The 21013-nt window shown below is 35.4% G+C and overlaps 3 protein-coding genes across 8 annotated transcripts; 2 read left to right on the top strand and 1 right to left on the bottom strand.

The window, feature by feature from the left end:
• Nucleotides 1–2615: 2615 nt before the first annotated feature.
• On the bottom strand, nt 2616–3598 carry LOC126690876 (glutathione S-transferase T3-like). The gene is made up of 2 exons (XM_050385992.1): nt 3195–3598; nt 2616–3105 (listed from the first exon to the last, which is right to left on the bottom strand). The coding sequence occupies exons 1-2, from the start codon at nt 3570–3572 to the stop codon at nt 3031–3033; spliced, it is 453 nt and encodes a 150-aa protein (XP_050241949.1). The 5' UTR covers nt 3573–3598; the 3' UTR covers nt 2616–3030.
• A 3518-nt stretch (nt 3599–7116) lies between these two features.
• On the top strand, nt 7117–16025 carry LOC126692928 (UBP1-associated protein 2C-like). 6 transcript variants are annotated; one of them, XM_050388741.1, is made up of 8 exons: nt 7121–7363; nt 8472–8592; nt 8807–8950; nt 9892–10088; nt 10192–10267; nt 15300–15428; nt 15528–15606; nt 15772–16025. In XM_050388741.1, exons 1-8 carry the CDS (start codon nt 7227–7229, stop codon nt 15819–15821), a joined length of 933 nt encoding a protein of 310 aa, XP_050244698.1. In that variant the 5' UTR covers nt 7121–7226; the 3' UTR covers nt 15822–16025. The 6 variants fall into 6 exon arrangements, with proteins under 6 accessions (XP_050244700.1, XP_050244698.1, XP_050244701.1 ...); XM_050388742.1 differs by having other exon boundaries at nt 7124–7363; nt 15528–15640; XM_050388744.1 differs by lacking the exon at nt 15528–15606 and having other exon boundaries at nt 7123–7363.
• A 1538-nt stretch (nt 16026–17563) lies between these two features.
• Nucleotides 17564–19709, top strand: LOC126692930 (transcription termination factor MTEF18, mitochondrial-like). Its single transcript, XM_050388745.1, has one exon. It carries the CDS (start codon nt 17857–17859, stop codon nt 19618–19620), a length of 1764 nt encoding a protein of 587 aa, XP_050244702.1. The 5' UTR covers nt 17564–17856; the 3' UTR covers nt 19621–19709.
• Nucleotides 19710–21013: the final 1304 nt, after the last annotated feature.

A 21013-nucleotide genomic window follows, 5' to 3' on the forward strand; every position in this document is an offset into this window, starting at 1 on the left:
TGGTGGAGGTCCGATGGCCCACCGGATTGGTGTCTCCGACCATTGTACCGCCATCACCGGTGGGCCGATTGTTGTAATAGTGTCTCCGACGACCGCCATCAAATCGATGTCTCCGACGACCGCCGTCGAATCGATGTCTCCGACGACTGCCGCCGAATCGATGTCTATGACGACCGTCGCCGAATCAATGTCTCCGACGACCGCCGCCGAATTCATGTCTCCGAACACCGTATTACTAGAATCGGTGACCGAATTGATGATGTTGAATCGATGTCTCCGACCACCGTATTACTAGAATCGGTAACCGAATTGATGCTATTGAATCGATGTCTCCGATCAACGGTCATTTTTTTTTTTGGACCAACGGTCATAATTTTTATTGTTATATCCACCGGTCATAATTTTGAAATTCAAACTGTAAATTCAAATCTAACTTTAAATCCAATGGTAAATTCAAACATAAATGTCATATTTTTTTAACTTTAAGTCCAATGGTAAATTCAAACCTAAAGGTCATATTTTTTTTTTTTTTAACTTTAAACCCAATGGTAAATTCAAACCTAAAGATCATATTTTTTTAAACTTTAAACCCAATGATAAATTCAAACCTAAAGGTCATATTTTTTAACTTTAAACCCAATGGTAAATTCAAACCTAAATGTCATATATATATATATATATATATTTTAACTTCAAACCCAATGGTAAATTCAAACACCTTTTCTACCATACATCGATATTCTATACCTAATAAATCATTTGGTAAAAGTCCACTCATAATTTATAGTTATTCAATAATTTAAAACACAGCAGAACAATAATGTAGAACCATGCAGAACAATAATTTTTCTTTCTTTATCTCAAACAGGGGTATTTAACCCCCTGCTAACAGCAGAAAAGTAATGCAGAACTATGCAGAAAATCATGTCTGCAGAATTCAGAAAAATGACAGTATGCAGAAAAATAACAGTATGCAGAAAAATGACACTATGCAAAAAAATAACAGTATGCAGAAAAATCACATTATGCAGAAAAATAACAGTATGCAGAAAAATAACACTGCAGAAAAATGACACTATGCAGAAAAGGGACACTATGCAGAAAAATAACACTATGCAGAAAAATAATTATGCAGAAAAATGACAGTATGCAGAAAAATAACAGTATGCAGAAAAATAACACTGCAGAAAAATAACAGTATGCAGAAAAGTGACACTACGCAGAAAAATGACACTATGCAGAAAAATAATTATGCAGAAAAATCACATTATGCAGAAAAATGACAGTATGCAGAAAAATAACAATATGCAGAAAAATAACACTGCAGAACAATAACACTATGCAGAAAAATGACACTATGCAGAAAAATAACAGTATCCAGAAAAATAATTATGCAGAAAAATCACATTATGCAGAAAAATGACACTATGCAGAAAAGTGACACTATGCAGAAAAATGACACTATGCAGAAAAATCACAGTATGCAGAAAAATAACATTGCAGAAAAATGACACTATGCAGAAAAGTGACAATATGCAGAAAAATGATGCTATGCAGAAAAATAATTATGCAGAAAAATGACAGTATGCAGAAAAATAACAGTATGCAGAAAAATAACACTGCAGAAAAATGACACTATGCAGAAAAATGACACTATGCAGAAAAATAACAGTATGTAGAAAAATAATTATGCAGAAAAATCACATTATGCAGAAAAATAACATTGCAGAAAAATGACACTATGCAGAAAAGTGACACTATGCAGAAAAATAATTATGCAGAAAAATCACATTATGCAGAAAAATAACACTGCAGAAAAATGACACTATGCAGAAAAGTGACAGTATGCAGAAAAATGACACTATGCAGAAAAGTGACACTATGCAGAAAAATAATTATGCAGAAAAATCACATTATGCAGAAAAATAACAGTATGCAAAAAAATAACACTACAGAGAAATGACACTATGCAGAAAAGTGACAGTATGCAGAAAAATGACACTATGCAGAAAAGTGACACTGCAGAACAATAACACTATGCAAAAAAATGACACTATGCAGAAAAATAACAGTATGCAGAAAAATAATTATGCAGAAAAATCACATTATGCAGAAAAATAACAGTATGCAGAAAAAGAACATTGCAGAACAATAACACTATGCAAAAAAATGACACTATGCAGAAAAGTGACACTGCAGAACAATAACACTATGCAGAAAAATAATTATGCAGAAAAATAACATTATGCAGAAAAATGACACAATGCAAGTACAGCCACCTGTTGAGAAAGTGCAGAAAAATAGCATATACAACTAATAAAATCAGCAACTAATAAAATAGCATATTTACATTCAAATAACATTTACAACAAATAAAATCAGCAAGTACAACCAGCACAATACAAAATTTACAACATTACATCTATTTCCTTGCACAAGTAAAGACTACAAAAAATTATGTGCTAGTATTTTTGCAATATACAAAAAATTACTTGATGATATTGTCAATAATAATATTCCATTATGATGCATATTTAGACCTTAACCTCTCTAAGATTTCTAAACAACATAGACGAATGTATTCTTTTTGTTCAGGATCCATAGTTCTTGTATCTTTCATCATAAGTTCATCTTCCATTTTCCTCTTTTCTACTTCATTCTTCTCTTCCTTGATACGAATCAACTCTCTTCGTTCTTTGGATGCAATGCGCATTGCCTCTCTTCGTTCTTCTAATGCAATGCGCATACTTTCCTTTTTCTCCTCATGCATTCTTCTCTTTTCTTCCTTGATTTCGTCCAATTGGGAGGAAAGTGTTGGGATCACGTCATCACAATTCTTTCTTTTCTTTAATTTCTCCTTTTCGGCCTTCTTGCCTATAGGTCTCTCCAAGGTTTCGCCGGAGTTCATCTCTTCATTATCTTCATCTACATTTATTGAGCTTGCAAAGGATTGTGTGGCTGGTTGTGTGGCTGGTTGTCTTGTGCGGGCCTTCAAACTATCTCTTAGAATCAACCACTTAGCTTCATTCCTCAAATTCTCCAACAATGCTCCAATTGAAATGCATTTTTGCAATTAATTTGATACATAGTTTTTGCATCTTCAATCTACAAAAGTAAAAAATTGAAAATAATAAGAATCATAAAACTAAAAGTGTTTTGATGTACAATACATATTAAATGTTGAGTTTAAATACCTTGTCATGCTCAGTTTTACCGCTTTCATTCCGGTTCTCAATTTGGGCCAAGCATCCACAGAACTTGTTGGTCTCCCTTTGAATTGTTGACCACCGACTATTTAAAGAATCCTTAGTGCGGTTAAATTTCTTGTCATTGTGGAAGGTAGACCAAATTCTCTCCCAAAATGTTGTGTGTTTTTGGTCCGTCGATGTCACGGCATCTAAGCTAACATTGAGCCACGCCGACACTAGCTTAATGTCTTCATCTATGGTGAAGTTGATTCCCCGTTGACCTCTCTTAGTAGTTGATTTTTTTGCAATAGGGGTTATAGATTGTCCCATTTCAACTTGGGGTGGAGATTGATGGACATTGACGTCTGAATGCGGAGTGGACATCAAATTACTGCTGTCAAAAGACTCAAAACCTTATTCATTGTCTTGTAAAATGTCAAGGAAGAAGGGATTTTGATTTTGTGAGTCCATCACCTAAGCATGGAATTCAAAGTAATTTAGAAGCAGCACTAATAAGCAACAAAATTGAAAACAAAAAAGAAAAGGCATTGAGAGCATGGAATTCAACCACAACCAAGCAATCACAACCAAGCATAGATGAAGCACCCTTATGGTCTAATTCATAATCAAGCACCCTTATGGTCTAATTCATTGACCAATTCATGTACAAACACAAGAAAATCAAACCTCAAAGCAACAGAATTGAGAGCATGGAATTCAACCATAGAAATAATAAGTATTCAACCTCAAATCTCAAACCTCAAACACAAGATAAAACCCACATGGAATTCTAATTTGCTAGGCATCATTTTTTTTTTTTTTTTTTAATAAGTACTTGGGCAGCCGCCATATTGCAAATAAATTTTAGCAAAATCCATGTGTAAGAATGAAATTTAAAAGAATACAATAAAGAACGCATGGTACTAAAATGTTTATATCAAATGCTAAATTCACAGACAAAAATGCTAAATTCCTTCCTATATTGAAATGTACATATTACATCTTTTCTTTATGAATATTTTTCTTTTTATTCCAAACTTTCTTCTCTTCCAAATTTAAATTCCTTTTATTTTCCATACAAGCAACCAATTAGAGAAACAACTATTTAGTATAAAATAAAAAAATAAAAAAAATACTTCCAGTGATCTATTTTTGGTTAAACATTTTAGTGCAAGATTGTCCTGTTCCACAGCATTTATATGGCTTTCTTTTTGGTTGGGGAAAATGAGTAGTTTAGGATGTATCTAAGATGAGATGCCATATTATCATATTCTACTCATTAAAAATAAAATGGAGGTCACAAAACTCAGAACAAGATGACATTCTAGATACAACCCTATAATTATTTGTATAGTGTTCCCACTTCCTACTTCCCACTAAAGCTTATTCAATACCAACATATTAAGCCTAGGTTTTGAACCAGTTATCCACAGAGAACATTGATCCTTATAAATGGAGAACAGTAATAAACAGAAAAAATCACCAAGGGAATAAATAATGTGTCTCCAATATTTGTAAATTGAAATTAATATCATATAGCTTAACACAGTAGACATGTCTAGACTACCTTATGTACTAAATTCCTTATGATCTGCAGTTCTAGGAATTTTGAGAGAGACAGATGTTTACCGGCATGGAAGTAGTTGTTACTAAGACTTTTGCAGTTGAGGTTGAGGTTGACCCTTTTGAAAGAACTCTCAAATTCAGTTACCTAACTTAAAGATTTGATTATTTCAAACTTTAGGGGTTGAGAATTTCATTCAATCTATCACCATAACCAACATTGATCCTTATAAATGGAGAACAGTAATAAACAGAAAAAATCACCAAGGGAATAAATAATGTGTCTCCAATATTTGTAAATTGAAATTAATATCATATAGCTTAACACAGCAGACATCTCTAGACTACCTTATGTACTAAATTCCTTATGATCTGCAGTTCTAGGAATTTTGAGAGGGACAGATGTTTACCGGCATGGAAGTAGTTGTTACTAAGACTTTTACAGTTGAGGTTGAGGTTGACCCTTTTGAAAGAGCTTTCAAATTCAGTTACCTAACTTAAAGATTTGATTATTTCAAACTTTAGGGGTTGAGAATTTCATTCAATCTATCACCATAACCACCCCCCAAAGGGGGTCCCAAAATTAATAAATCAGTTAACAATCACTGTTTAGTATTCACTTGTCTTTTTTTGAAAGTCTCTCAAGTCATCAGAGTGTTCATTCAAGAAGAACAACCAGAGACTTTTTGTTGCATATCTCAATTAAAGTTCCACTACCACCTAAACCAACGAGAACTTGCATGTCTTGGAATTATCTTTATCTATGACTATAAGCGTGTGATATATACATAATCTGAAAATGTAGTAAAAGAAAAACTACTAAAGAACTTGGACAAAGAAGCCCTCATCTCTTTTTATTCTCAAACCACAATCCCCACCTCCCAATTCAGATCAGACCCATGGGGGACTGGGATATGATCTCTTGATTCATTGTCATAGATTCAGCCAGAAATGCAACAATAAATCATTAACACAACATAATTGCACCTTAAAAAGAGATACTGCCAATAATATGCGAATAAGAAAATGTTAGTGGAAATGGAAAATGACTAGTTTACGCTGCCCAGACAAGACCCAATACACCCGCCCGATAATCTAGTGACTTTTGCTAAGCAACAAAACCAGCCACAACAGCCAAAGGATACAATACAGGGCAAGCTACCCCAAACAACAACTTGACAAAACCAGCTAAACTACACAGCCAAGTCCAATTATACATACACACTGACCAGGCACAAAATCTCAGCAGCTAACTAACCAAATACAAGGTAATCACGGCAATAAAGCTAACAACCAAATATCCACACAGTAAATAAGCTAGAACTCTGTAACTATGAACATCAAACAGAGCAAAGTTCATAAATTAAAACATAGATTGAAACTTTTTTGACCTATCAAGAACAAAGTTCATAAATTAAAACTCGTTTATGTAGAACTATCCCATGGAGGTACTAAAACAGCACACCAGCTCTCAAAAATAACTTCGGGTGTGCTCCGAAGAATCCATAAAAAAAAACCCCAAACCAGAAAAAATTTGAAACAAGAAACCCCCAAAAAAATTAGTTTAGAGAAACTCCCAAGAATCTTGATTGAAACCAAAAAACTCTAAAATCTCAATGAGAAAAACTCATACCTTTTTTAGAGAAATCAGCCCCGACGTCTGTCAATAAAGAAGATTCTGTCAACCCAATGATCCACCCTCCTCACCGGAACTGCAAAACTCCTAAACCGATCACATTTTATTTCCCATGGTGATGAGAATGAGCAAAAGAATTCGGTGATAAGAATGAGCAAAAGAATATGAGAGGAAGAACTCAAGAGGGAGAGGGAAGCTGAGAGTGAGAGAGGCGTTGGTGTGCTCAGTGAGATGAGAGAGAAAAAAAGAGCGAAAATGAGATACTGTACATATAATACTGTATATATAATATTATTTTAAGTTATAAACGGGCTACAGTGCCCGTGTAAATTTACACAGGTACTATAGCTCGTTGAAAATTATACACGAGTTTACATGATTTTACAAAGACTGATGTAATGTATTTTTTGCTTCAAAATGTGTAAAAATGGTCAAAATGTGTATTTTACACATTTATACACAACTATCAAAGAGCTGATGTGAATGCTCTTATAACGCAATCACTCTGCCCTCGGCTTTTAGTTTTAGCCTGATGGTATTTCTACCTTTATTGCGATTGTGAGGTCCTTCTCTTGGACTCCGTGTTCGATCCCTGCTTTCCACATGGCTTGTCCAAGTTTTTATGTGAAAAAAAAAAAAATCCAGCTTCTCTGACTATAAAAGTGACCGTGAATTATTTATTTATTTATTTTTGGTGAGACGCAGTTTATTTGTTATGTATTCCCATAAAAATTAAAAGGTAAAACCAAGCAAAGCCCTAAGTCATAAACAGAAGTACCCAAATTCATTTTAGTTCACAACAGACAACACAACACAGCTCGGTTTTGAAAGTGGTCGAAATGGAGGACGTAAAGAAGAGAAAGGTGGGAGAAGCAGTGGGAAACGGAGAGACATCATCATCATCATCTGAAGAAGAGATGCGTTTGTTGCTTGACCCTCTCCCTAAGCCCCAGCTCGTCCATCTTCTCTCTAAACTGTACATAACATAACATAACCTCCCCCCCCTTTTTTCAATACTTGTTCATTCCTATATTCTTTCTTTTCTTAAATTTCTTTCCATTTCTCTTACCTCCCTTTACTTCCCCTGCAATTTTCATAACGCTATAGATTTTATGGTTTAGTATACCCCCCCCTTTTTTTTTGTTAATATCATGATCCCATTGTAAAATCATGATTTTTTTTTTAATTTTAATTTTAAATTTGAGATTTTAGCTTCAAAGAATTGGTAATACGTAGTCAATTTCAATTTTCTAGCAACCAAATGTCACCTGGGTTTGTTGGGAAGTTGTGCTATGGGAAATTGAATGGATTAACAGAGTTCCACTGGGTTTTGTTTTTTTCTTGGTCCAATGGAAAATCTTTGGATATCTTGTTTTGGAATTTGGCTTGTATGCCATAGTAGTAGATTTGATGGTTAATAAGAGAAATACTTGCAGTATTATAAAATTTTAGTACAAACGAGTTACCAGCTGATATGGCTGCTTAGGGGTCGAGTCACGCCAACTACACACTCTTTACCCTGTGAACTTGGCGCTCGGAGCATGCAAATAACACAAACATAATTATCATCTTTCCCAAGGACAGTTAAATTCAATGCAATCATATGTTTAAATTTAAGTGGAGAGCATAAGCTGTAACACCTAAGGAATGGTAGCTAAGTTTTTCCCATTGTGTAATCACGTCATGAGACTGTGTGAGTCAAACCTCAATCCCAGGGGTAATTATAGAATACTTTGGGAGTTCCATAAATGCGTACTTTCTCCCTTTCACATAATAGTGGGTCCTATTAATTAAATTCACAGTGAGATCCACAATTCATGTGAGAGAGATGGGGAGGGGGTATGCATTTATGGTATTCCTAGAAGATTCTATAATTTTCCCAACCCCAGTGAGCCTTGCATCAAAAACTGGCCTCGTTTGAAACATCCTTGTGTTTGTGCATGCATGTACTTATCAATTCATGTTGTATGTGAGAATGTTGTGCTTGTGTCATGTGAGAAGGGGCCATATGAGTGTTGCTACTGACTGTATGCTGTGTGATTGACCCTGTGCATGTGTGTTTGTTTGCATGTTGAGGCATAAAGAGGCTCCCAATATCCTTCAATTGCAGAAGAAATTAGAAGTATTGCCAGTGCAGATCCTGTCCATCGAAAGCTTTTTGTTCGTGGCTTGGCCTGGAATACCACTTCAGAAACCTTGTGTGCTGTGAGTGCATTGCTGACTGCTGATTGTATTTTGTGTGTCTTGCTTGTGATTGCCCATAAAACATGTAACTGGAAAAAAGTTATTCACTCATAGATACTTAATTCGTTCAATACACTTACATTTTTTAACTTAACATCTGGTGTTTAGCTATTTTTTCTGTTGAACTTCTAAGAGAATCTGAACACTGAACATTTAAAGTCATGTACTTGTCCAGGCATTTCAAGTGCATGGAGAAATAGAGGAAGGTGCTGTGATCTCTGACAAAACAACAGGAAAATCACGTGGTTATGGTTTCATTACTTTCAAACATATGGAGTCAGCTCATAATGCATTGAAAGCACCTAGTAAAATGATTGATGTGAGCATTAGCCAATCTAGTATTTTTGCACATGAGACTTCTCATTTAGACATGCATGTAGATCTTTCCTTCTCATTTAGACTCTCTCTTTCTTTCGGAGAGAATGCATGTGCATGTATTGTGCTTTGAAAATATGATTTAAGCATTGTTGCCAGTAATGCTATTCACAGGAGCACCTTTATTTTTCAATTTTATATATAAACAAAGTATGTTCCTAATAATTGTTGACTAGGACATGCAGGATGGACAAGTATTGAGGTACTCAAAATGTGTGCATAACACCACATACCCTTGAATGCTATATGAAATATGCTTGTTTTGTTTTCTAGTTTAGGACATAAATTATAGTTGAGAATGCGTGTTAAATTACACTCTTCATAGGTGTGTGCAGTTGTACTGCTTTTCATTAGTATATGTTCTTGACATGCAAAACTGATATCTATTTGAATGGGGAGAAAACATTCAAGGGAAAGAGACAAGCTATCAATTAAACCATACCTGGAAGATGCATTACAATTTGAGAGGTTGCACAACTGCAGAAGGGAACTAGATAGTTGGTGTGCCTGCTAGATTGGTACAACAATAATCTACAGTTCTGAATAAGTTTCTTGTGTGGTCTTATAGAATATTTTGGAATATAAGCCTCTCTTCGTCATTATATGGCTGTGTTTGCGGGGTATTGGGCTTCTTAGGGTATTAATTATGATCTTCACACATTTTTACCTCTCTTGCTCTCTCTCAATGATATACATAAACACACACACACATACACATTGTCCATACCGTGTGTACAGAATCATATTTTCCCCATGCTGCATCAAGGTTATTTAAATAACTAGGTTAAGATCAACAATTCCATCTTTTTATATGGACTGTTTGGTACCTTCATAATAATTAGTTTCTTGTTTCTGTTTCCTGGTTGCTTGAACATCTTCATTTAGGGTCGATTAGCTGTTTGCAATCTCGCTTGTGAGGGCTTAAGCGGAGCAAGTACAACTCCTGATTTGGCCCAGAGGAAGCTCTACATTGGGGGCTTGTCACCAAACATTACTAGTGAGGAGCTTCTCAAATATTTTGAGAAGCATGGTGACATAGAAGAAGGTTCAGTTGCATATGACAAGGATACAAATGTGTCTCGGTAAATAATTCCATGGCCATCTCATGTTTTGTTAAGATATTTCTTATTTTTTACTTTTGTGATACTTAATTATGCAATCATCATTCTCAATTTTTATGTGTAGTGGGTTCGGTTTTGTTACATACAAGACTGTGGAGGCTGCGAAGAAGGCCATAGATGATCCAAACAAGATCCTTGGGGTAAGTAACTATAAGATTTATGTCTATTCATGATGTTCAATATAGCTCTCTTCATGCATGACCATTTGGGCCTCTGCCCAAAAAACAATTATGTTTTCAAACCCCATAAAAGAGTTTATATATATATATAATTCTATAGTTGGGGAAAATCCCATAAAAGAGTTAAGAAAGAAAGAAAAGACTTTCTTATAGGAATAAGAAATTTTATCAAAGGAGATGGTAAGGAGTTTATGGGGGGTTCTTTTGTGTCATGGTAATTGTTAATTGGGACTATTGGTGGAATCCTCGTTATGTTGGATAAACGAGTGGTTGAAAAAATAGACCGCTCAGTGAGGAATCTTTCAGTATCTTTCTTATTCTGGAATGTGGATGATAGTTTTGAACTGGGGTGTTCTAGTGTCTTTGGACCAAATGATGATGGTAGAGCTTAGGTTTATGGGAAGAGTTGAAAGTAGTTAAACAGAAAAGAGAAGCTCCTTGGTGTGTAAGGGGGACTTCAATGTCATGAGATTTCCAAAAGAAAGATGAAATTATCAGAATTTTTTGCAAGCAATGCAGAGGTTCTCAGGCTTTATCACAGAGCTTGAATTGTCTTTCCACTAGAAGGGGGTTCTTTAAATGGGTTGAGAATCAAGATCAACCCTTAGGCTCCGTTTGGGAGTTCATAAGGGAATGGAATGGAATGATTATAAGGGAATGGAAAGGAATGAAATGTATTTAAGTAAGGGAAATGAATGGAATGGAATGAAATTAATTTACCTTAATTGAATGTTTTAAAATAAAGGAATGAAAATGAATGGAATGTAAATAATCTTATTTGGGACCAACATGGAGGGAATGAAATGGAATCATTTTATGACAATATTACTATTAGACTCTTATTTTAAAATAAAGGGTTGAATATATAGGGGTATTTTGGGAATTTTAGTAAAAAATCATTAAATTTAATTTCATTCCCTCTTATTCCTCCCAATTTCAGGAGAATGAAAATTTGAGGTTTTAAGGAAATAGAAAGGAATGAGTGTTCCCTCCTACCCATTCCGTTCCCTCCCACTTAAATTTTCAAACAAGAGAATGGACTTTCCATTCCCTCTATTAAAACTCCCAAATAAGGGAAAGGAAGAATATTCTTAAATTATTCTTTTCATTCCTTTCCATTCCATTCTATTCCATTCCATCCTCTCAAACGAGGCCTCACTCTTCCGCATTGGGCATTTTTAGCTTTGATGGAGGAGCACATCCCAAATGTAGTCCAGCTGTTGATACCGTGATATATTTTAGACCTGTAACCTATTTTATTAGATTGTGGTGGCTTGTGAAGTAGTAAAAGTCCATTTAGATTTGAGAACACGTGGCTCAATGTATCAGATTTCTTTGATAAAGTGAAGGAGTGGTGGGAAAGCAGTAGCGTGAAGGGCTCCACTAGTTTTTTTTCCCCCCTCCCCTTTATGTCCAAGAAAATCCATAAGCCAAAAGGTGATTTAGAAAAGTGGAATAATGAGGTTTTTTCGGATGTAGGTGTGGAAAAGAATAGAGCAGTTTTTGAGATATTGAGGCTGGATTTGAAGGAGGAAGGGTTTGGTTTAGATGATGAAGACTGTAGTAAAGATGCATTAAAGACAAACTAGAAGAGATTTCCCTGATGCAAGAAACAAGATGGAGACAAAAATCTAAAGCACTTTGGTAGGAAAAATGGTATGGTAATACAAATTCTTTCATATGTTGGTAATGTATGTGGATGGAACATTGTTGGGATAATTTTTTTTTTTTTTTCATAAGTGATTTTATAAGGAACTTGTTGATTGGCACCCAAGGGTAGAAGACATTGAGTTGGCAACACTTAAAGAGAAGGATGACAAGTGGCTTGAGAGTATGTTTGAGGAATAGGAAGCATTTTTAGCTGTCAAAACTATAAATGAGGGTACAAGGCTCTTGGTCTGGTTTTGTCAATGTCTTTCTTCCAAAGATGTTGGGTAGTGGTCAAAGAAGATTTGATGAAATTTCTTTAGGAATGTCTTGCAGAGGGAACCATTGAGAGAGGCCTAAATGCATCATTCATAGCTCTTATTCTGCAAGGGCAGGCGAATTAAATATTAGTGATTTATAATGTTCAAGTTTGGTGTGAAGCATTTACAAAACTTTAGCAAAGGTGCTGACTAATAGATTGAGGAGAGTAATGGGCAAGCTGGAATCTGAATCACAAAACACTTTTGTGGAGGGTGGTGTTTAGACTTTGTGTTGATAGTAAATGAATGTTTAGATAACAGTGTTTGTCTTAAGATTCTAGGAATAATTACAAATTTGACATTGGCTAGGTATATGACCATGTAAATAGGCCAGCCTTTGTTATATATAGAGAAAAATATGAGTTAGGAGAAATGGAGAGTGGGGCTATGCCAGAGGTGGAAGAGCTAGCAGTGGCTTTGGGGTGTAAGGTAAGTTTTGTATGTATTATCTATTTGGCTTACCATGAGTCTACTTTTTTGAGGCTTGTTCTATCATGTGGAATGTTATTTTAGAGAGGATAAAAAAGAGAATTGGCAGGATGGAAGAAATTATACCTTTCTAAAGGGGGTAAAATCACTCTTACCAATCTATTTCATGTCTCATTTTACCATGTTGGTCAATTTGGCTAGATACCAAGGGAGTTATACAGGGATTACTTGGGGAGGAGAAAACTCATTTAATAGATTGGAAGACTGCTTGTGTGCCATTATGCACAAGAGGGTTAGGTATCAAAAAATGAGTATCTTTTAATCATGAACTTTTTGGGAAGGAGTAATGGAGATTGGTGCAGATCACGCCCGTTTATAGGCATCAACACTAGGTGGTTGGATGATGGAGGATTAATTGACACTGATTAAGCTCAGATTGATCTGATACCATTTTTCATTCTAAAAGTAATTTGATTAGGGCATATATCCCATTTGTTCTAATTGATTTTAAATTATTTCCTCATTTGAGGTAACTATGAAAGACCTACTTAAAGGTTCCAAGGACCATTGTTGGACACATCAATTTTGATGAATGAAATTGAGTTTAAAATTTTCCATAACTTCGTGGTGATTCCAAGCAGCCCTAGGTGATGAAGCCTGGGGTTTAGTCCTCTTACCACTCTTTTTTTCCCCCCTGTACAAATCCTTAGCAATCTGATGTGGAATCAAAGATTTATCAAGAGGATGATCATTTGTGGAACCAGTTGGTAGTATCATCCATGGAAATGGTTGGTGGCAGTAAATATGGGGTAGGGGAAGGAAGGTGGACTTCATATCTAAATCCCATAACTCATGGATGGAAATTTGGAAGGCAATCAAAGTAGAGTGAGATTTCTTTTCCAATTTTTTTGATTTATCTTTAGGGATAGTAGAAGAGTTACATTTTGGCTTTGATGTTTGGTGTGATGATTTTGACTTAGCATCTTTATTTCCGAAGCTTTTCCAGCTAGCTGCAAATAAAGATGCTAAGGTGTTTAACTATATGGAGGTCATCAATGGAGTTCTAAATTGGAATTCATCTTTGTTAGGGCCGCTCAAGATTGGGAATTGGATATGATAAATAGCTTTGAGTTGGTGTGTTCAGCCTGGGTTTGTGTGGGAATAGAGCATAAGGTGTTTTGAACTTTATATAGAAATGGTTATTTTACTGTACAATTGTACTGTGAGGCATCCGCTTAAAGAATGATGGCTAAATCATATTTTCCTTGGAAGGCAATGTGGAGAGTGAAGGTAGCTATGAAGGTGGCTTTCTTTGTGTAGATTGCTTGCTTGGGAAAAATTCTCATGGTAGACAATCTTATTAAAAGAGGGTTTATGACTATTGTGGATTGGTGTAGTACATGTAATTAAATAGACGAATGTATGGATCATTTGCCTCTGCATTGTCCAATTGCTGTGGAATTATGGGCTTTCATATTTGCTGATTTTGGAGGAAAATGGGTTATTCCTAAATTGGTGCAAGGAATACTTCAATGCTGGGGGTGGAGACTCAGTTCATTCAGAAAGAGAACATGGAATATTGTTCCATCTTGTTTAATGTGATATCTATGGAGGGAAAGAAATAGAAGGATTTTCAAGGGCTAAGCAGTTTCAGTAGAGATAAAAGTCCTAGTTTGCTGGGGCTCTTTTCTACTTGGATGTCTTTGAATGTTTTTTTTTTTTAGATGCATTGTACTTTTGACATTTTAGGGGAATTTCTTAGTATATAACCAATGTACTTGATTTTAGTTCCCTCTCTATCATTTGTATAACTTTTTTCAAAACAAGTTCTTTTACTTGTTTAAAAAAAAAAAAAAATTATATATATATATAGAGAGAGAGAGCATAAAACAAGTATGAGATTGCAACTTTGACAATTTATGATATATTTTCCTTCTTCTGTTCAAGGAAAATGAAACTGTAAAAAACAGCTTAATTTGCAAAGTTTTTTGTATTTCTGAAAACACATTTTCTTTCTTTTGTTGATTTTTTAGACTAACATAAATTTTAGAATGTAATAATTCTTTAGGTGACTAAATTGTGTAAACCTTTGTACTCACTTTCTCAATTCAGTAAATTTTTTATTACTTAACCAAAGATAAAAAGCGTATTTTTGTGAGCACATTCCTCAGTTTTATTTCCTGAGAACAAAACCAAACAGGGCCAAATGGCCATTGTTGTTTTCTTCATTTTCTTACTGTTACTGCCAAGTTTGTAGAGGTAGTCACAGAAGGAAAATGGTTGGAACAAAGACACTACCCTTGGAAGAATATAGCACTTTCAGGGAGAATGAAATTCCTTATGTCATGTTGTTTGTGATTCAAATAGTTAGTTCAGTAATGATGTTAAGGGATACATGATTCTTTATTTTTGGGTGCTGTTTGCAGATGAAAGTGTAAACTAATTTATTTTGCCAGCTTTTAACTAAACAACCTGATTTTTAGAAGTTCTATTTGAAATATTTCCTGAGCAGTTGACATAATTCAAGAGTCTAAGATTAATGTGTACATCTACCCTTCAAGTTTGGAAAGCAATCGTGAATATTTTTTTCATTGCAGGGGAGGAATATCATTGTGAAGCTTGCCGATTCCCACAAGGGAAAATCCTTGCAGACACAGTTACCCACAGCAGTGGTTCCAATGGCCTTACCAATGGCAGCTGGATACCCTCAGCCTGGAAATGCACATGTGAGCACCACTTCTGTTGCCTACACTTACCCTCAAACTGTAGCATCATACCCTGTTTCTTCTTACCCTAGTCCTCCTACTGCACCTGCTCCATACCAGGCACAACCGCAAATTTCCTATGCACCAGTCACCTTAAAGAAAGAATCCCTTGGACTCCCATCAACACCAATGGGAATTGGTGGGTACCCATATTACCTCTCCAAACAATAACTGTGAGTCAACTGTAAAGATAGTGATATGTAACCTCATTCTTTTTTCTCTATCATTGTTGCTCTGATCTCAACTACTACTACAATTGTAATTCCATTTTTCACTTACTCTATTGTATGTCATGGTTCTGCAGGTTGTCACCTGGTTTGGTGCGTCTGGAAATTATTTGGTGGGATTAGGTGATGGGAATTCGTTGATGGCATGAAATATAATGTTTGAATGTTTGTTTCTTGTAAGTTTAGCCAAGAATAATGTAATGCAGTTCATTTACAATTGTAGGGATAGATGGATAGTTTCTACTAATTCTGTAGTTCATATGATGTTTTTTCTTTTCTTAGATCTGAAGCAGAGTAATGATTAAGTTCTTAATATTGGTTTCTCCTCCTAGTCCATTAAGCTTTCCTACTAGAGCTATTATGATTGCCTCTTTTTTCTTTTTTTCTTTTTTTTTTAATCCTTAATGTAAATACCGAGAAGCATCAGTCAAGGCTGAGATTGACGATATAGAAGCATATTTGCATTAATGTAGTCCTTTGGTGCCTAGCGTTGAATGATCGCTGCATTACCGATTTGCTTGCTGGGCAGCCGTCTGAACAAATTTGTATTGTGTTTTGAAAGCCTTTTTGAGTGAGTAGAAGCATTGGAGATTGTTTATCGCTTGATTGAGACATTGCAGTTGATTGGAAATGAAGGAAAATAATGTATGGATTGGGGCGATTGACAGTGCATAAGGGATTGGGATGGAAATGAAAGAAAATGATTGAAAAATGAAGTTGGTCCTTTTTTTTCACTAAAGTACATTTTGATCCTTAAAGTTTAGGATTGTTTTCATTTTGTTCCCTTGTTTGATATTTTTTATTTTGGTCCACTAAGTTTTATTTCATTTTCAAAATGGTCTTTCTATCTATTTCCGTTATTGATCTGGACCTTAAGATAACAGGGGGTGGGGGGTTGTTTGTTGGTGAATCAAAATGAAAATCTCAAACTTGAAGGTCTAAAATGAAACAATCCCAAACTTTAAGCATTAATGGTGTAATCAAACAAAGGAAATGTATAAAAATCTCTAGACATAGGAAAGAGGCAAGGCCATTTTGATGCAACTTAGGATGGATTTAAGTAATTACCCTACATGTGAATTGTGTTGCTCACAACCTTGTTAGATATGTTAGTGGTTTCTCGGTGTGAATGGAAGATGTTCCTTCACATCTTAGTGTTGTACTTTCAGCCAATTTGGTTGTTATTGATTAATAAAATTACAATTTTCTTCTAAAAAAAAAAACTTATATGTGCTCTCATGGGTGTTAGGTTTATATATGTATAAAGGAAGTAGTGTCCTATGAGACATCTTGAAAATCTTATGAACCAAGAGTATGGTGGAAGAAACTTAAAACCTCCGTATTTCTTATATGTCTTTCAAGTCCATTGAATCCATGACATGTGTATTCTCAAAGTGACTATGAATGTTAAGTTAAACTGTCTTTTTTTTGGGAGGGAGGGGTGAGTTTGATTTTTGTAAAAATGTCAAAATGCAAAAACAACACCTAGAATTAGTTTTTCCTTATAGTTCCCCAAGGTTTTTATACTCATAAAACTGATCACTGAGACTAACTTTCATTCATTCTTGTGGATGGAAGAATCATGTACCCATTACGAAACTACATTAAGAAGACTCGTTAATTGATTTACATCATTGGTCACGTGATTTTTCAGTTTATAAGAGTTAACGACCCAATTATCAATTCGGTGGATATAAAACCTCCTGAAGTTATAAAAAAGAATCGAAACACGTGGATATAAAATTTGGAAGGAGTATCGATTATACTGCAATTTGCCGGAAATACCCCTTGTCTCAAAACGACAGAGATACTCACACACTAGTGACTAGTCCCACTCCTACAGACACATTCACATTCACATACACATACACATACACTCAACACTGTATTTGTATTTGTTGAAAAACCCTTTTCTGTGAGTCTGGGGTTTAGCCAACGGCTCTGCAACCGAAGTTCCCTCCCTCTCATACATGGCTGCCGCTGATTCAGTACCAGCATTACAAGTGAACTTCGCAACCTAAACACTCACGCTTGCATAGGCATGCCCATCAAAATCAACGGTAAGTATTTCAGTCCAAAGACTTCATATTTCATTGCTATTTTTACCTTCAAATTTGGCATTCTGGCTTCTCTGTTTATTCAAATCTCGGAAACTAGTGGTCATGACCCATTTGGCAAAACTCAGAATACCTTCCATTCTCAAATGGGTTTCTTCAAATATTAGTGAAAACCACCTTGGATCATCAAAATGGATACTTTGGCAATCTCGGACCTTCACCATGGCCCAAAACCCTAGATATTATTCAACAAAAAGAACTGTTCAAACTGAAAAATGTGAACTTTTGAATGAAACTTCCTCTGCTAATTGCAAAAAAGTAGTGAAATTTTCTCTTGCCGCACGGAAAGCAGCCCAAGCTGCATTGTTGGATTATTTGCATTCAACTAGGAGCATACAGTTTGTGGATGCTGAGAATATGAGTAAAAACTCGCCACATTTTCTTGAAAAGCTGTTGAAAAGGGTCGAAAATGAGGGGGACATTGGACGGGCTATTAGCCGGTTTTTGCGGTACCATCCCATTAATGAATTTGAGCCCTTCTTTGAGAGCATGGGTTTGAAACCTTCAGAATATGATCCTATTCTTCCGCGCAAGTTGATGTTTCTTAGTGATGATGATTTGTTGCTGGAGAATTACCATGTATTGTGCAATTATGGGATTGCGCGTAAGAAGATTGGGATGATTTATAAGGAGGCAAAAGAAGTTTTTCGCTATGATTCTGGGGTTTTGTCATCAAAGCTTAAAGCTTATGAAGAACTGGGACTTAGCCAGTCTACTATGATTAAGTTTATTGTTCATAGCCCTTATCTTTTGATAGGAAATGTAAATTTGGAGTTTGTTCAGGTATTGGAGAAGCTAAAGAGTTTTGGAATGGAAATTAGTTGGATTGAGCAGAATTTGTTGGATGGGATTACTTATAACTGGAGACAGATGCTTGGGCTTTTATGCTTGTTTAGGAAGATGGGATGCAGCGAGGAGCAGTTGGCTAGACTAATCATTGAGCATCCAGGGATTATATTTGAGGCCTCTGGGGATAGAACACTGTCTCTAATTGGGTTCTTATTGAAATTTGGATCTACAGTGAACCAGATGCGTTTGCTGTTTCTGCAGTTTCCACAAATCCAAGTTGGGAAATTTGTGTTGAATTTGAGGCAGTGCTTTATGTTCCTGAATGAGATTGAGATGGAGGTCACAGAGGTTGGGAAGATTGTCTGCACTCATGCCCTATTACTTGGTTCATGTACTTTGAAGAAAACTAACAGCTTGCTTTCTAACCTAAATGTTGGGAAGAAGCGACTTCGTAAACTTGTCCTGGAGAACCCACAAGAATTGAAGAATTGGGTTCTAGGAACTAAAGTTGAGCCATTACCAGGAGAGGAACTAAAATCAAAATTCCAGAAGTCCAAGTTTTTGTTGAATTTGGGATTTGCTGAGAATTCTGAACAAATGAAATCAGCAATTAAGGTGTTCCGAGGCAATGGAGTGGAGCTGCAGGAGAGATTCGATTGTATTGTGAAAGCTGGTTTGAATCAGAAGGATGTTTTTGGAATGATTAAAGTATCACCTCAAATTCTTAACCAGAAGAAAGATGTGATTCAAATGAAGATTGATTTTTTTGTAAATGATTTGGGCTATCCCTTATCATCTTTAGTGAAATTCCCATCATGTCTTTCATATACAATGCAGAGGGTTGAGCTTAGGTTATCAATGTATAATTGGCTTAAAGAACAAGGAGCAGTAGATCCCAAGCTGTCCTTGAGCACTATAATTGCAAGTTCAGAGAAATTATTTGAAGAGCAGTATATAAATCATCATCCTAGTGGCCCTCAGGTTTGGCAGGATTTGAAGAAAAAAATTTATTCTGTATAATGAATTGTTTTATTACTTGTACTTTTAAGGGTTTGGCAGGCAAGTTATCTGCTAGTTGGTATGCAAAAGTTCTTTCAATCTTTCTTTTACTTTGACAACTTGAGAAATTCATTAATTGTTTTTTTATCCACATATCTTAAACTGAAGCCAAGTTTCATCCAGTTAGCAAGCATATAAGCAAATATAAGAATCAAAGCAGGTTTAAATCTAAGTGATAACTAATTATTTTATTCATCAACAACAAGACAAGAACAGGTAATGTTTCTTATATTTTTTTTTCTTTTTATTTTCTCGTTATGCATAGTGTTTAAGCATTTCTACATATCATTACAAAGGCATCAACCCATTGTGTATATGTGGAATATGAAAAGAGTCCATTATGCTTCTAGTATTAAAAGAAAAATTTTGCATTTCTTGAGAAATTGTTTCACATGGAGGCAGTGCAATTGTGTTTCTGTTGTATTTTGTTCATTATGAGAAAAAACTTATTCTTGAGAAAATCATGGCAGCACCGATGGGGAATAAAATGAGAGTCATTTGAATTGGGTCAGACCCTTGAAAAGCTTATCTCCACATGTGTACTTGTTATTTGACCACCAGTACTCTGAATTTATAATACTTCTTGATCGTAAGTTGCTAAATAGATGGAAAATATGAAGTGTACTTTTTTTTTTTTTGTGTGGGGGGGGGGGGGGGGGGGGAGAGTAGGGGAGGTTGTCCAATCAAGTTTCAATCAGTGGGGTTTTCAAAAAAATTATCTGTAATCAGGCTATTCCACTTCCGAAATTTTAATAAGAACTCTGCTTGTCAACAGTTAATTTGTATGAAATTACCCCATAGCTTTAATATATTTGTCTATGTAGCCAAGAATTATGAGCTGCAAACTTGTTTAAGTTGGTATTTTTTAGATTCTATTAATATCTAACCAGAAAATAAAAACAAAATACTATGGTGATGACACTACCCATATATTTTGGCGTCGTGCATGCTGGATAAATAACATTTCATTGTTGGAAACATTTTACCACCTATACTCATTTAATGGCTGTTTTGGTGTTGAACCAAATGTTCTTAGTCCCTCCCTACCTTTGCTTTCAGTTGTTCTTAATATCCCTATATATGATAGATATAAAATGCTTCTAGTGCTATGTTTCTGGTGTTAGAGGCTGATGTACTTCTTCCTGATTGGGTTTATCTGCCACTCAGTGGTGTGCAGCACGTATGACCTGACCATTGAACTGTTGAAACAAATCAAATATTAGGTCATTTATTTGTGAAGCACACATTTTGAGAGTTGTCTTATGCATGCCTATAGCTATTACCACAACCTTACCTGAACTCAGAAGCATTATTAGGGTTTACCACAATCAGGCTCTTGTATTGCATGGAAATA

Source organism: Quercus robur, chromosome 7 (genome assembly GCF_932294415.1).
Source record: "Quercus robur chromosome 7, dhQueRobu3.1, whole genome shotgun sequence".
NCBI lineage: Eukaryota > Viridiplantae > Streptophyta > Magnoliopsida > Fagales > Fagaceae > Quercus > Quercus robur.

Bases quoted from the DNA above. Each gene is read 5' to 3' on its own strand.
- LOC126692930 (XM_050388745.1), top strand. From the start codon at position 17,857: ATGACCCATTTGGCAAAACTCAGAATACCTTCCATTCTCAAATGGGTT.
- LOC126692928 (XM_050388739.1), top strand. From the start codon at position 7,227: ATGGAGGACGTAAAGAAGAGAAAGGTGGGAGAAGCAGTGGGAAACGGA. The intron at 8,951-9,891 runs GTGAGCATTAGC...ATCTTCATTTAG, and splicing joins CACCTAGTAAAATGATTGAT to GGTCGATTAGCTGTTTGCAA. The intron at 15,607-15,771 runs GTGGGTACCCAT...ATGGTTCTGCAG, and splicing joins ATCAACACCAATGGGAATTG to GTTGTCACCTGGTTTGGTGC.
- LOC126690876 (XM_050385992.1), bottom strand. From the start codon at position 3,572: ATGTCCACTCCGCATTCAGACGTCAATGTCCATCAATCTCCACCCCAA. The intron at 3,106-3,194 runs GTATTTAAACTC...TTACTTTTGTAG, and splicing joins GTAAAACTGAGCATGACAAG to ATTGAAGATGCAAAAACTAT.